Source organism: Phaethon lepturus, unplaced genomic scaffold (genome assembly GCF_000687285.1).
Source record: "Phaethon lepturus isolate BGI_N335 unplaced genomic scaffold, ASM68728v1 scaffold47950, whole genome shotgun sequence".
NCBI classification, from domain to species: Eukaryota; Metazoa; Chordata; class Aves; order Phaethontiformes; family Phaethontidae; genus Phaethon; species Phaethon lepturus.
The window spans coordinates 4,135-20,234 of NW_010515085.1; the positions used below are offsets into that span (position 1 = coordinate 4,135).

General features: G+C 41.6%; 1 protein-coding gene across 1 annotated transcript; it reads right to left on the bottom strand.

Moving 5' to 3' along the window:
- Positions 1 to 439: 439 nt before the first annotated feature.
- LOC104626818 (choline transporter-like protein 5) lies at positions 440 to 15,220 on the bottom strand. Its single transcript, XM_010294843.1, has 11 exons — positions 15,021 to 15,220; positions 12,266 to 12,358; positions 11,245 to 11,332; positions 9,761 to 10,023; positions 8,623 to 8,717; positions 8,130 to 8,233; positions 6,763 to 6,836; positions 4,864 to 4,934; positions 3,391 to 3,479; positions 2,683 to 2,767; positions 440 to 637 (listed from the first exon to the last, which is right to left on the bottom strand). Exons 1-11 carry the CDS (start codon positions 15,218 to 15,220, stop codon positions 525 to 527), a joined length of 1,275 nt encoding a protein of 424 aa, XP_010293145.1. The 3' UTR covers positions 440 to 524.
- Between the last annotated feature and the right edge of the window lie 880 nt (positions 15,221 to 16,100).

A 16,100-nucleotide genomic window follows, 5' to 3' on the forward strand; every position in this document is an offset into this window, starting at 1 on the left:
TATAATCACAGTTTCAATAGCTGTGAACCAGCTTGTACAAAAAAATACAATCATAGCACCATATTTACAAATTTAGTAGCATCTCCGGGTTAACTAGAGAGTCTCAAACGATCTTTTTATGGCTAATTAGGTTATATGGTAGTGCTTTCAAAAAATTGCCTGAAATTCTTTTACAAATATACACTTATAAAAAGAAACATTATCAAAACTGCTGTCATCTAAGGCAGCAACTTGTGTTACAAAAGTTATTAAAACATCATTATAGACTTAAAAAAGCTTCAGATGTACATTTTCCTTTCCATAGGCACTCTATGAGCTAAAACGTGGCCTTGTTTTCACAGCTGTCAGTTTAAGCATTTAAATTAGTTAAATGTTACCAAAGTTGCTCATTTTTTTAGATATAAGCAAAAGGAAAAAAGAATCACCCATTAAACAGAAGCATCATTTACAGTTTTTACTTTTGCCTACTTTATACACGTTTTGCTTAAAAGTGACACTGCTTTGATGTCGAGGTTTAGTGTATGTTATCCCACTGCCTTCTTAGGGCTTAGTTCCTTCTTCCCTAGAATTCGGTGGAGGCTAGCTGACATGAAGTAGGGTTTTGCTGTAGATCCATCATTTCTTTCCAGGTCTTCACCTGAATTTACACAGTAAAAGCAGGCAAAAGAGCAAAGAGCAGTACAAGCACCGGGTGGGGGGGAGAGGGGGAGAGAGAGAGAATTGAAGAAAGGAGAGAGCAAGAGACCCAACATGAAAAAAAGATCTCTATCAAGGCAATTTAGTTGTATTGTTGATGAAACACACTATAAAATTTCTATTTTCTCAAACCAGAAGAGGTCTTACACAAAGCAGACACAAACATCTAGCCATTTTTAAATGACAGCAGTATATCCTTTTATTCTCCAGTTCTTTGGTTTGGCAGTATAGGTGGAAATTTTCAGAAACACTCATGCCTCCACCAAAGCCTGGCATTTTGGCTACTTCTTGCTAGAAAACTTGTCCCCGAGAGAGCTGTGGAATTAAGCACTTTTAAAAACTGGACCCTTTTTCACTGCTTAAGATAAAAGGTCTTTTGAAAACCTGATGCCACAAGCGCACAATATTCTGTATGACCTCCTACTGTCCATTACTGAATAGAGGCATGGGAAACAAAACAGAGTATGAATTTAAAATAATGAGGCAGACGTATTCCTTTTTTTCCTACAGAAGGTCATGACTAAATCACTGGTCTGGGTTCAGCCCAGTGTTTATGCCATGCAGCAGTCACGCTGCAGTGAACAGTTTCACACTGGTGGGCAATCTGGAGGGAGTGGGCAGTGAAGCACACAGCCACTGCCACCGCACCCCTGCAGAGGCAGACAGCTCTATCTGCAAAGCCAAAAGGAGAACACGAGTTGTAGGGAATGGCCGAAGAGGTTAGAGGAAGCAATTCTCTGTATAGCTCCATAGTACTATATACCACATGTCTTTGGAACAATTTAAAAAGAAAACCTGTTAATTTTTTAGTACACCAACAAACTTTCTAAATTTTGTTTGATCAATTTCCACTTAATTCTAAATAATAGTATTTATTTATTTATTTATTGTTTAGCTTATTTCTTGGAGTGTTATTAGTGCTATGTCTGCCTGTGATCATGTTTGTTTAGAACCAAAGTCCATAACTTGAGATAAATAGGATGTAGCTCTCAGCTAAACATTGGTTTTCAGTTTTCTTACTGATTTTGTTCCTGTGATTCTTTGCAACCCAGTATTTCCAGAATCACTTCTAAGTTTGGTTCCCAGAGAAGCAGGATTAAGAAGGTGAGTGTTTAAAGGAAAGGAAGAATTTATGCTATTGGAAGAGGAGAATCAGTATTACCACGTTTATCTTGCCTCAGTGATCCACGGTGCACATGACAGAACAAGCCTATGACAATTTCAGTATTCCCTTAGCATTATCAAATAATTCACCAACTGCAAGAACAATCACTGCCACATAACTTCTACTTGGACCTACCAGAATAACTTTCATTATAGAAAATTTGTATCTTTATTTCTTTAATTCAGTAAATCTAGCAAATGGAATGTACTTTGTAATAAGTACATCCTCTTCTTATAACCATGTCCTAATTTGAGACCAACAGATTTATTTCGTGATTTTAGATTTAGATTTTAGATTCTCTGACTGGACACATTGAACAGCAGTTCCTTTGAGAGTGCCTCTGATTGCTTGCCATTGGGCGTTCCAAGGGACAGATAGTTTTTTAAATGGTATTTCACACAAATTTGAAGGTAATTCAGCATAATACTTTGTTCAGGGCTATTAAGCTGAAAACAAAGGACCACCTATAGACCAAAGAACAACCTTGTTATTAACAAGAGGTTTGAGTGAATCATTTGCTGTACAGGGCTTTTTACAAAGCACCCAAAAACAAACTGTTAATGAAAGTTAAGGAACATCTGAAAAACAAAAGCCAGATAACCCCATGAGCCATACAGCTACCTTCCATTACTTAAACTAATGAAATTTGAATACTAAAACACTCCTGCAATGAAGAATGCATCAAGGAGACAGTCTGAAAAGCAGAAGCAGTTTGTTTGTGTTTCACACAGTCTGCTAGCATGTCGCCAGAATTCTATAAGGAATGGATACTCGTCTTCCCGTGACTTGCAGGTATTAGGTAAAGAAAACGTAGTACTTACAAAAGCAGAGGAAAAGCGTGTCGACACACATTGCATAGACGCTGAAGAACCCATGTGCAACTAGGTAGGAGCCAATAATGACCGTCTACAAAAAAAACCCAACAGTAAAACCCCAAATTTAGTCTGGCACCAAAGTGGCAGTGTTAACACAAGTCAGAAGTCTAGTCTGCTAAGCAGATTTAGAAGGATTTAATGGCAGCTCTGTAATTCTACCAAAGGTTACTACTGCTTGATCACAGGTTCAATACACTGTATACTAACATGCAGTAGCCACTAGTTTTCAAGCTGCCAAACTGGAGCCATTTCACCCCTCAAAGGGAATATATGCCAAGAATATTCTGAACTCCTTCAAGATTATTCTAAAGAACCACTCATCCTGGAGATATTCTGGGGGGTGCTACAAAAGGAGGAAAAGATGCATCATAAGTCCCTTCCACTAGAAGCCACACTGTCATCGGTGCCTCACCACCAGCCTTTGCTGTCTGGGAAGTCTGAGCAAAGCAGATGTGAAACCTAATTCTTCCGAAGGTGCAGAGCCTCTTCTGCCTGAAGGACCCGGAGGACTAGAGTGTAGCAGATCAGTCCTCACTTCAGCGGGTGGTATGCCACTGAGAGGACAACAACAGCAGCTGTTACCAGACCATGCCCTGAGTACTCTGAGCATCTCAGGCTGCCCTCAGTGTTCAGGAGATCAGACGGTTGCCTTACCAGCAGCGGTACCCAGTAGTAATTTAACGTTGGTGCCTCCTGCGCAAAGACTGGTATTCTCTGTGTGAAGAAAAAGAACGCAAGAACACCTGCAAGAAGCACAAAAGATTAGAGATTCCTATGCAAACTCCGATTTCCTAACACCTAAAGAATGGATGAGACAAAACAAATGCATCCAAGGTTGGTTTAAGTAAGAGTTTGTAAACAATAAATTCCTCAATACTAATTAACTGCTGGATCTGTATTCTGACAAAGAGCTATGTAAATTAATCAATTACCATAAAGATACTCATGGGCTCAGAAAGACTTTAATGAATTGTTTTGTTTCATCATTCTACTGGATTTAATAGCAAAATTAATAAATAATGATAAACAAGACAATGAGATGGGATAACAAAGACCATCTGGTGGTTCTTTTCTAAAATAAAATAGAATGAGCAAAATTCTTTCACTTTAAATATTATCGCTTGAAGAAATACTTAACTATTTCAGATTAAAAGGAGAAATGGCAGTGCTAGTGATAAGTACAACAATAAGTTTAGAACAGACCAATGCATCTACAACAGAAACTGCCCAAAGAATTTATTCCTGAAGAGGATGAAGACATGAATTAATTTCAGTATTTCATGGATTACATTTCAGAGAACATGTTTCAAGTCAAATTTGCTACCTCAGTTTGAAAGTCATTCTACAGTAATGACAAAATATTTTAGTTCTGTTCTTGATACTAATTTGCAACTTTTGATTAAAAGGTGATTCTTTAGTAATCTTTTAAAGTGTACAGAATACAAAATACGGTTATTTGTAAAAGAATGTTTTGAAACTGCCACAACCATTTAGAAAAACCGTAAGGGAATACTGACAACTCGAATTTCTGAAAGTGCTTCATTTTTTCAAAAATTCACTATTCTGTCACAGAAGGATATGAATAATATATTTTATTATTTATTGATAACTAAGAAGACCCCAGAAGGATGTTAGAAATATTCTGTTCTTTCTACTATAGCTTATAGCTATAATGGGCTTGAATCAGCAGAGCTTCAGGCCCATCTCCTGCAGACCTGCACCACCTCCCCTTGTATGCATGCTGTCTGCTACCAGGTGAATCTCATCTGTCATTTTGTTCAGTTCTTACGAAAGGAGAACCAATTGTGGCTGACTTAGTGGATGAGAATTTGGTTTGATCCAGCTGTGATGCTTTGGCTGCAGAAGTCCTCGCGCCAGCAACACATGCAAGAGCAGTAAAAGCAATTATGGAAAAGATGCTGTCAACAAATCACTGGGGAGGGAGGAAAGGGGAGAAAAAGAAAAAGTGTATTTTAGTTCAATCTTGCAAATCCTAGAAACATATGAACAGCTTCCCAAATAGTCAGACCAATGAGAACCTCAACTAAGCATATATGAATATGGCAGGCATACTTATAGGAACCCGAAAATAGAACATACTGTTTGGAAAAAAATTGATTGGCTTACCTACACCACCAGCGACGAGAATTTTCCCCAGGAACAGAAGAAAGTCTGTAACTTTGTCCAGAACTGCAACTCTGTTCAGCAAAGGACAAACGATACAGCATCATCAGAAACCAAACACTTGCATTCTTTCTCCTTAAATCTATGGATAATTGGCAAGCCATGACCAGGAAGCTGTCTTCTGCTGGTTTCACGGCTGCCAGCACAATGATGCGGAGACAAGGCACCGAGATGGGTTTTGTTACAGCCTAATCCCGTGCGGCAGCACGGCACGAGCCTCCTGGTGAGTGAGGCCTTGCTGCCACAGCACTTGAAGAACCGTTTATTGCTCTGGCTGGTTAAAAAATCCCAAAACATCAAAATATTTTTATCTCAGCCTTTCTTTGAGGCTTACAGATAAACCAGACCAGAAGAGACCAAGTACACACCAAAACAAAAAGCAGCGCTTGTGCAGATTGCCGGCAGGTCTTCTTTTCACTTGGTCCTATCTGGCCACATTTCATGACCCCATAACATGACAAATCTACTATTTTAAGATATCATGGTACAACACTGAAGGCAGGAGGCCTCAAAGCAGGGAGACAATCACAGATGAATGAATGAAGGTAGACAGAAAAATTCACAGTAAGTCTGCAGCCCTCACTCAAAGCAACAGCAGGGAGTTTCTGCCCGAAATCCTGTCAGCATGTCTTTTCAGAAACTGCAGGTAAATAATGGGATGGAAAATGAGCTTTGTAGCATCAGCCTCTTGACAGTGCTGAAGGCTATGGATATGGTGATATACAGCACCGACTACCATGAAAGATAAATGTTAAGAAATATTAAAGAGAACAAATCATCATTAACCTGTCAGAATTCAGAATTATCAAAATACACAAGATAAAAAAATCTCAGTTCGGAACAATAACATTATATGCCTGGCTAACTATTTGTTACTGATTAGGAGCAAAAGCACAACGGACAGCGAGGCGATGTTCTGACAGGAAAGGAAGGCAGCTTCTCTTTCCTACTGCACAGGCACTACGCGGTGTGGGCACCAGTGCACCGGTATTAACACAGGGAACAGAGTGAATGCACTCCATTCTCCATCTCCAGTCCTTTCCTCTTCTTTCTTAAGCATTGTTTCCACTTTCCTGCCTTTCAGCCTTCCGTTCCATTCCCCTCCTCCTCCCCGTCCTTCACTTAATAATTTAAACCACCTAACCAGTTTTACTGTGTCTCTGGCTCGCTAATTAGGATTGTCTGCTACTGCATCGACATGGCCTGCTCCCAAGTTATTCTCCCATTATTTTTTGATCTCACAGTAGTACAGGAAGAGCCAGGAGCAATGAAGAAAAGCACTGATGAGAACAGGGAGTTTGGCAGGAGTCTTGGGGAAAAGGGCCAGGGGAGTTCCCAGCACCAGGGGAGATCTGGTTTTGTTAAAGATACTGGTTTTGAAAGCAAAGTACTCTGTCGTCTTTACTGCCACTCTCTGACAGCCCATAAGCTTTCTGCATGAATCTGAAGGCTTAGGTCTTTCTGCTTTCCTTTTCACAGACAGTGAGTGACCACAAGTAACACACCTATGACAGATGATGAGCACCCCATTCCTGTATATCTGTTGATCTCTTCTCAGGGGGTTCATTGGTTCCTTGGAGGCTCTATTTACAATCTACTGAGTGCTTATGAATTTAAAAGAGCAATCACAACAAAACTGTTCGATTATATCAATTTTGCATAGGTTACTGTGCTGGACAATCTGCTGTTACACACTGAGAGTCAGAAGCGAGGGCCATGTCTGAGGACAGAAGCAGCTTACAGTAGTATTTGGAGGAGACATGGGAGAGGAAAGAAGTGTGTCTTCAGAGTGTCATAGCAGGAAATCCTGACATTTCCAAGGACTGGGAGATGGCCCCTTACCTCACCACATTCCGCATGAGCAAAAAGAATGCTTCCTTTGCCGAGGTGCAGAAGTTTTTACCATATATGGCAATCTGCAAAATAATAGTAGCTGTTAAGTATTTGAAATAATTAGGATACCTCCTTGTATGCCAGACTCTTCCTGCGTGTAATGCACAGTTCTTGCTAACATTTGGCCTTGAAAGTCAGATGAACATAAAGCACCTCCCCAAGTAACCTGCTGCCTCTCAATGCTTCCCACCAGGTTGGGGCAGAATATTATCTATCCTTCACCTTCAAATCCCCTGGTGATGAGCACGCCACCCCTTGTGATCCTGCAGGCAGTAGACTCAGTACTTAGTTTGCCAAGCAGAGCAAATAAGGTACTTGCTGAGGGATTCCTTGCACTTTGCTGGTTACCTACACTAGATTCATAGTCAGTGGCAAGGAACAGGTACTTGTAGAGCAGAAATTAGTTGACCCCTGTAGGTATCTCCTTGAACCTGACACTGCTCTCAGGAAGAAATCAGCAATACTAGTATCAAAGTCAGTATGATGACTTTACATCAGCATAAAGTAAAGCAGCTAAAGTTATTCAGGAACAAAACCATTTCTTCTTCCTGCAGTAGTGTCCACAAAGAAAAAATATACTAGAACAGCTCTTAGTGCAGTGTTGTTTACCAACTGTAAACAACATAGTCAAAAAGAATACTTCCTCTTCAAGACAGTATTAATTAAAAACATCAATTGCATGAACATGGGTTATAACGGACCCGTTACGGCTACCTCCTTTGAGATAACGAGTCCATGACTGTACCACTCAATCACTGAAATTGCTTCAAGTCAGAACATCCCAGGCTGAAATCTGTGTATGTTTATTTAGGTGGAAATCTGGAATTTCTCTTCTGTAAGCTATGGAGGGTTATTTTAGAGTAATATCACTGCTGCTGCTACTCGTAGAATTTGTGCTTTTAACTCCCAGGAGGAAATACAGATACCACATTCCTTCTGACCTCCTTGTTCAAACACTGCCTCCAAACAGAAGTGTCATCAACATGCAATATGAAAAAGCTAATATTCCTGTTGAAATCAAGATTTCAATTGCTGAATCAGAGGCGGGAGTTAACCAGTTATGCCATCTCTTCCCACTTACTTTGGGGGCTGAGGGGGATGGACAAGGACAGACATGAAAAGAGGCTGAGTTTAGAAAAAGAAAAAAAAAAGATCTTACTTTTCAACGGTAGGACCACATGCATTTCCTGAAAACTCTCATAAATCCCATTATTTATTCAGCAGATTCTATTACTGCTGGCTGTTGACCAACTAGTAGTGGCTAGGGTATTTTAGTGTCCCAGATAAGGGAGACCACATGCAGAGACAACACATACCATGATGTAGGCATTTCTGTTTATAAATTTTAAGAATTTTTCCAAACACCAGAAACAGCATTTGAGGCAGCAGAGTAGAAATCTAGTGAAGGAGTTCTGTGTACCTGAAAAAAAGGAGGGAGTACATCATACATAGAATTCATGAACAGTCTTCAGAACATAGAAAGCTATTCAGAAGAGAATCTTAAATTGTGACAAAAGCAGAAACATTCTTTTCTTCTAGGTATGGACTCTCTTTCGCAACCAAATTTAGCTCACTAGCTTTCAATTAGCTCAGATCCACATCCCGCGTGAACTTTGCATTAAGTTCCCAAGGACATAAACTCAATTTGAGTAAACTGGCACAAATTCACTGGCTTCAAATGGAACTACAATGGTGACAAATAATGTGGAATTAAATGTCTCTTCATTGCTGAAAAAACATCTTGGGAAGGAAAGGAAGTAATTTACCAAAGGAGGTCTTAATAACCTAGAGCAGGTTCGTAAATCTCACCTTTCAGTTTGTGATCCAAGTACTCCAGTATTACTCTAATAAGCTGGACAATTGCAAGAATTAAGGCTCCAAATGCCAGTGAACCTGTATGGTATCTAAAACAAAATAAATTACTGTTATGTTGCACATATGTGTACATGAACAATTACATATGTGTGTGTGTGTATACATAAAATTATAACTGGAGGAAGGTCCATTAGTGGGAATAACATATACTAACGGACCTTCATCCTGATCCGCTAGAGAGAGGAACAGGATGAAGCCACCAGTGCTGTTGGTGTTTGTGTGAGTGCTGCGTCCGTCTGTCTGTCGATCTGCGTGGCCAGCTCTGTATGTATGCGTCGTATACATGTGCGCCCACTGGGAACACCTGCAACTGGTGGGACCTGGGCGCCCAGAGCGGCAGCAGCCTTGCCGCTGTTGGGCTACAGGATTCAGCCTGCCCCGAACAACTACATGTCCCCGATTGTACTGGTTTTGGCTGGAATAGGATTAGTTTTCTTCACAGTAGCTTGCAGGGTGCTGTGTTTTGGATTTGTGATGAAAACAGTGTTGACAACACAGCCACGTTTTAGCTACGGCTGAGCAGCGTCAAGGCCTTTTCTGCTTCTCGCCCTGCCCCGCCAGCGAGCAGGCTGGGGGGCTCCAGGAGCTGGGAGGGGGCACAGCCGGGACAGCTGACCCCGACTGCCCATCGGGATGTCCCACGCCACATGCTGTCATGCTCAGCAATAACAGTGGGGGGGAAGGAGGAGGAAGAGGAGGACATTTGGAGTTACGGAGCGCGTCTTCCCAAGTCACTGCTACGCGTGGTGAAGCTCTGCGGTCCTGGGATGGCGGAACCCCCGCCTGCCGATGGGAAGCGGTGAATGAATTCCTTGTTTCGCTCTGCTTGGGCACCAGGCTTTGCTTTACCTGTTAGACTGTCTTCATCTCAGCCCACGCGTTTTCGCACTTTCACCCTTCCGATTCTCTCCCCCATCCCACTGTGCGGCTGCGTGGGGCTTGGCTGCCTGCCGGGATTAAACCGCTACGCTGACTAATTATTTTCATTTGATAGCCTAAGTCTGGCTTCCCTGGCTGTAAAAAGAGCACTTGTTGGATACATGACAAGACTCGCATCCAGCTCCAGCCTTACCGTATTGCTCGTCCAAATGAAGAAAAGAGTGGCCACAGTGGAATATCGGCTGGTTTTCGAGAGGCCCAGTAATAAGAGGCAAAGGCACCAGCAAGGGTACACTGACCCAGTGCAATTGCAAAGTTGACCAGCCAGAGAAAGACAAAGGCATTGGCTAACTGGAAGATGAAGATGTACTTGTGGTACAGGCTTTCTCCTCCGTAAAAAGCAAAAGTACACTGAGCACCCGGACACAATTTAGTCACATTAGTTGTGTTAAAAGTCTGTATAGAAAGAAAAATAAACATCACAATGATAAGCAATGAATTCTGTGCGCACAGTCTCTGAAGTTTAGCAGCTTAATACAAATAACATTGTTGTTTTATTAGTTCATTTAACACTGCGCTCCAACACTATGTAACCTGTTTACATATTTAAGGATTCATATTAATCTCTTGTGCACGTGCTTAACTTTAAACTATGCAGTTAGCAAACACGGCTGTTCACCACATGCCTGAAACCTACAAAAATGGAATCTGAATTTCAGAAACCTGCTTTTAAGAGACATGAATGCTTCAGTTTCATTAAAGAAAACCTGCTCACATAAAAAAAATAATTATTTCTTGGAAAACCAGAGGCCAAATCTGCAGTTTGGGTAAATCACCACAGTTGAATGGAAATCAACTGAGCTATGCCACTTTATACAAGCTGTGGATGTGGTCACAATTTCCCTTACCTATCTCAGAGTATTAAAAGAGGAGTAGTCTTTACATTGAATTACTTTTCCCTATTTCTGTTGTTCATTTCATGTATTCGCTCAGTTTGGGCATGGCATAAACCCAGTCCGTTTCTAACCCCTTTCTTTTTTAGTGTTCAGACATCAGCAGGGTGGGGAATTGTTTGGGATATACATAACCACAGCAGTACACTGAAATTTAAATACGTGAAAATAACCCTGATATAACATTTGATAAATATTTCTAGTTTGCAAAAAATACTTAAATTCAACCCCACAGTCAAGTCAAAATATTTGACTGAAGACAAAACAAAACAAACCTATTATGAATGACCTTCATAAAGGTCATTGCTGTATCAAAAGAACCCCGATATTTAGCTAAGCCTCTGCTTCAAAAAATGGCCAGTCCTTGGGCAAGTTTGAGGCACAGCTTTCAAGGTCTTCCATTGCCTTTTGAGGACCATGAAATAGAATCCTCACAAATTCAAGAACACCTTTGCAAATAAACCTGTATCTTCCTTTCTCACCCTGTAAATTAGAATGGTTAATATTTACCTGCCTCACAGGACAGTTTAGCAGAAAAATAGTTCATGTCTGTAAATTGCTTTGAACGAAGAAGTGTTATCTGAACACTAAGTACTATTTTTAGATTTAATATGAGGAATCATTACTTAAAATCTGCACATTTTCTACTAGCATTGCATTTAATAGTGATTCAGAAATGCAATTAGTACAGCTCTGACTATAGGTAAATATTTGTCACACTTACCTCCGGGTCACAAGTCAGGTTTGCATACTTGCACAGTGTTTGATTAGCCATTACTTTATACACAGGTTCTCCTGATGTAGCTAGAAAACTGAATGAAATATTTTAAGGAGGAATCACAGAACTGTAGGCTTTGAGCAACTTAGGATTCTGCAGTGGGTAACTAAGCTCTACAGAACTTGTGCAGATAACAGAAAAACTGCTCTTGTTATGCACAGATGTATATGAAGGGTTGATAGACAAGACTGAATACTCTCATCACTTAGAGAACTAAGGCAAACTCCATCCCGGAGCTGTAATAACCCCTGACCAGAATGGGCAAGGGGAATAACCTTGAAAGCTGACTCCGTCTCTCCTGCACACCTACCTTTGACAAGGCAAATTATGCAGTAGTTCTTTGACAGTTCATATTTTGGTGGAAGTAGACACAGAGCATAAGGATATATTAACATTGTCCTGAACAGCTGGGCCTGTTTGTATGTGAAAAAAAACAAACATAAAGCAATTTTCTCCTTTCCGATACCTCGCCAAACCCTTGCTGTTCTGTGAACAGACAGTGGTTGCTGTTATGCAATTTAGAGCGGACTCAGCACACTGTACGTTCTCTCACTCCTTTCCTATACTTTTCTGAACAAAACGCACCTGGAGCCCACCCCAGCTAACTAAGAGATCATTAACATCAGGCCTATGGAGCGTGCAGCACATTAAAGGCCATGTTCATTCTCTGCTGAGAGCCCTTTTTTACCCCTTCAGGTCAACCTTATGTAGTACACAAGGCCTTGTACGATCCCCCCTGCGTTGGCATGAATTTTAGTCCAGTTCTTGTTAATGAAATTAAATTCATTGTCCGATTTGTACATCACATGCAAATGTGCAGTGAGGAAGAGTGCATCAGTGCAGCAAGTGCCAAGTGACGAAATAGCTCTCTCAGCGCTGGTTTGGTTAAGGTGAAATAGCAGAGAATTATCTGGTCTTGCAGACCAGAAGAATGTTCCTCTGGAGAGGTACAGAGACAAAAGGATACACAGCTGTCACAGCCCAGTAGGAAATACAAACTGCAATGAGTATGAAGGTGACGATTGGGTAGAACAATGTAGACATTATATAGCCAATAGCCCTATGAAAGAAACAAAACACATCAGTAAGCTAAAACAATTTAAGAAACAGGCTTTTTGTCAGTCCTCTTCTAGCATCATCCTTTTTACTTTAAGCTACTTGTTGATAGTGATAGCATAATCTTGTGCTGGGATCTCAGAATACTGCAGATGCTTTCTTCAAACGTCTTCACATCTTCATTTCTACCACCCCACTTTCATCGGCAGCACTACAGTCAACTTTATCAATTTGCCATGTTCAAGTCTGTCTTCTACTTTCTCCTTCTCCATTACTGCTTAAAAGATCCAGCTCTTTCCAGGTTACAAACCCATTTTCATCATATCTCTTTGCTGACTGCTGCAGATGTTAGCCTTTATATCCTTGTCCCACTCTACTCAGCTCCTGTGCTCTTCCTTCAGCTCCTACACACTTGAAATTACCTCTTGCTACTTCATATTTCAGGACTCTGTTCCCAGCCCCTTTCCTGCCTTAAGTACTAACTGTTTTGGGGCAGGGACATTCAACTTGTCTTTGTAATGTCAGGACATGCCAACGCTGTCCTGTGACTATGTGACTTTCCTTGCATGTGCCATAAATGAGCAGTGCTCGCCTTTGGCTGTTGGCAGGCAAGAAGAATAATGGCCTTTCACTGCTGACAGCTTACAGAGCTCCTTTCAACATCAAAGCCACTTCTTGTGGCTAGAATGCAACTAGTGAGCAGGAACTTGAGCATGCCAGTTCCTACTCTGCCAAGGACTCCTCCGCTGGAAGAGAGTGAGTTGATACAGCCCCTCTGGGGGAGGCTGCAGCTACCTCAGAGGCGAACACCTCCAGCTGGGTATCTCACTGGATATGAGATTTCAGAGAGCATGTGTTTTGTTCACTGAAGCTTACAGGCTGGTCCTCTTTACACTCCTGTCATCCTCCTCTTCCCACTACTCTACATTTTCTTCCCAGTGACCCTGTAAGCTTATCACAAGCCTTTTTGTCTCTTATTATGTCCTATAGTATTTCTTCTATGACTTGTGGCACTTCTGATGCTATTTGTTTTATAGGAGGCAGTTTCCAGTATGTAAAAGGAGACAAATTTACTCAGTTCCTACTACTAAACTAGTAAATGCTGTGGAGAATCACAGAATAGTTTGGGTTGGAAGGGTCCTTTTAAAGTCATCTAGTCCAACCCCCCTGCCATGAGCAGGGACATCTTCAACTCGATCATGTTGCTCAGAGCCCCATGCAGCCTGACCTGGGATGTTCCCAGGGATGGGGCATCTACCACCTCTCTGGACAACCTGGGCCAGGGGTTCACCACCCTCATTGTCAGAAATTTCCTCCTTATATCTGCTTTAAATCTGCCCTCTTTTAGTTTAAAACCATTACCCCTTGTCCTGTCACTACAGGCCCTGCTAAAAGTCTGTCGCCATCTTTCTTCTAAGCCCCCTTTCAGTCCTGGCAGCTGCAGTAAGGTCTCCCTGGAGCCTTGTCTGCTCCAGGCTGAACAGCCCCAACTCTACAGCCTGCTGATCTTTTTTGTGGCCTCCTCTGGCCCCGCTCCAGCAGGTACCTGTCTGGACGCAGCCCTGCAGGGGGTCTCCCCAGAGCGGAGCAGAGGGGCAGAATCCCCTCCCTCGCCCTGCTGGCCACGCGGCTTTGGGGGCAGCCCAGGATATGGGTGGCCTTCTGGGCTGTGAGCACACGTTGCTGGCTCATGTCCGGCTTTTCACCCACCAGGACCCCCAAGTCCTTCTCAGCAGGGCTGCTCTCCATCCCTTCATCCCCCAGCCTGTGCTGGTACTGGGGGTTGCCCTGACCCAGAGGCAGGACCCTGCACTTGGCCTTGTTGAACCTCATGAGGTTCACAGGGGCCCATTCCTCAAGCTTGTCCAGGTCCCTCTGGATGGCATCCTGTCCCTCAGGCGTGTCAACCACAGCACTCAGCTTGGTGTCACCTGCAAAACTTGCTGAGGGTGCTCTCGATCTCACTGTCCATGTCATTGATGAAGACATTGAAGAGCACTTTAATATTTATTTAATAGAAAAGAATTGTCAGCACTGTGTAAAACAGGAACCACTGTGAACAAAGTCTATGCGGATTTCAGGAAACACAAAATGAAGAGCTCTCCTAGGCCTTCAACTCTCATATCCTGCTCTGCTTTCTTCTTTACTCAGAGCTGAAAAGAAGTATCTTGGACTGCACCATAGTACAATGTCTGGCCATGGTGCACATCCACACAAAAGTTTGACTGGAGCCAGAAGAATCCAGTCTTTCCTAAATAAAAGCCACAGCCAAAACACCACCAATCCTCTACCACTAGTATGTCACTCACACAGACCAAACTTGGCAGCTGTAGGTCCCAGGCTCCTATTAACAGTGTACCACACTTAGCATTTCTGCCAATATACCTTTTTGCACTGAGGATAGGTGGTACTACTAACAGTATATGTATTCTTAAGGCTGAGAGATGGGAGATAAGAAACGTCTTATTGCAAAAGAGAAAGATCTTATAAGCACAACCTCATTAACAGAGAACTGGCATTACTTATACTACTTGTTCAGCTCAACAAATCCAGTGTTGTACATTAACAACTTTCTGCCCTTGGTAGTGCAAGATGAAGCTCAAGAAGAGTGTAGCCTAGAGATCATTTAATACAATTCAAAATATATTAAAATCAGACAAACATACCTACTACCTTCCTTCAACAGTGCAATAGCAATCCGGATCCGATTCCTCAGGAAGATCAGCATCAGTATGATTATGACTTCAACACCACAAAGTATTATCACTGTAAACAAACAAACAAAGTTAGATTTATCAAGAATCGAACCAATATCCTGCCTTCTGTACACTGTTTTCTTTCCCTTGTATTTTACACTATTGTTCATGAACTCCATAAAATTCTCTGCTAGAGCAGTTCTCTCTTTCCCTCACTGCACCTCCAATCTTCAATCCCATTTCAAAGTTTTGTAAGTTCCAGCATCGGGAAATTCTACACGCAGAGAGTTAGTCAGAATGTGTAGGACCATGACATTAGCATTTATAATTTTAGAAGAAAAATGAAACATATCAGTCTCAGACAAAGATAATAATTTACTTAAATGTGACTGTAGTATTTGGCCTTAGATACAGATCACCCTTAACAAATTCTACTTTTCATAAACAAGCATTTTGCGTATTTATACTCTAATGCTGTAGTATTTAGATACAATAAAATAAAAAGGAGATGAAGAGTCAACTTTTTAATGAAGAGTGCATTTTTCTGATATATATTATCCTAACATTTAGATGCACTTAAATCAATAGGTTTCGTTGAGTATTAACCTGGCGTGAGCTCCTTTCACCTCATTTAAGTGAAAAAAAAGAAGAGGCTAAGATAGGACAGTTTTGGACAAATTATTTTCACCTTCCAGTTGTGCTGCTGGAATCATACAAACTTCCTCTGAGGTCAGAGAGCTGAGAGCACCATGTCCCAGAACACTTCTTCTCTTCATTATGAGCAGTGTTTGAATCACAACCCAGATCTGGTTTAAAGAGTCTGCTTCAGTCTGATTTCTATTTGTGTCAGTTCAAAACCCACTTCTGCAGTAGAAAGTAAAAAAGTTCTCTGGACTTCACGTAGAGAAGAGAGAGTCTTCAACGACTGAAGCACATCTCATTTGGGTCTGAGGTGTATCCATTAATTCTGGGTGGTTCAGACAGTTGGACAATGTTTAAACCAGCCCAGCAGTTGTGGATAGTTGCACACAGAATCACAGAATCACTAGG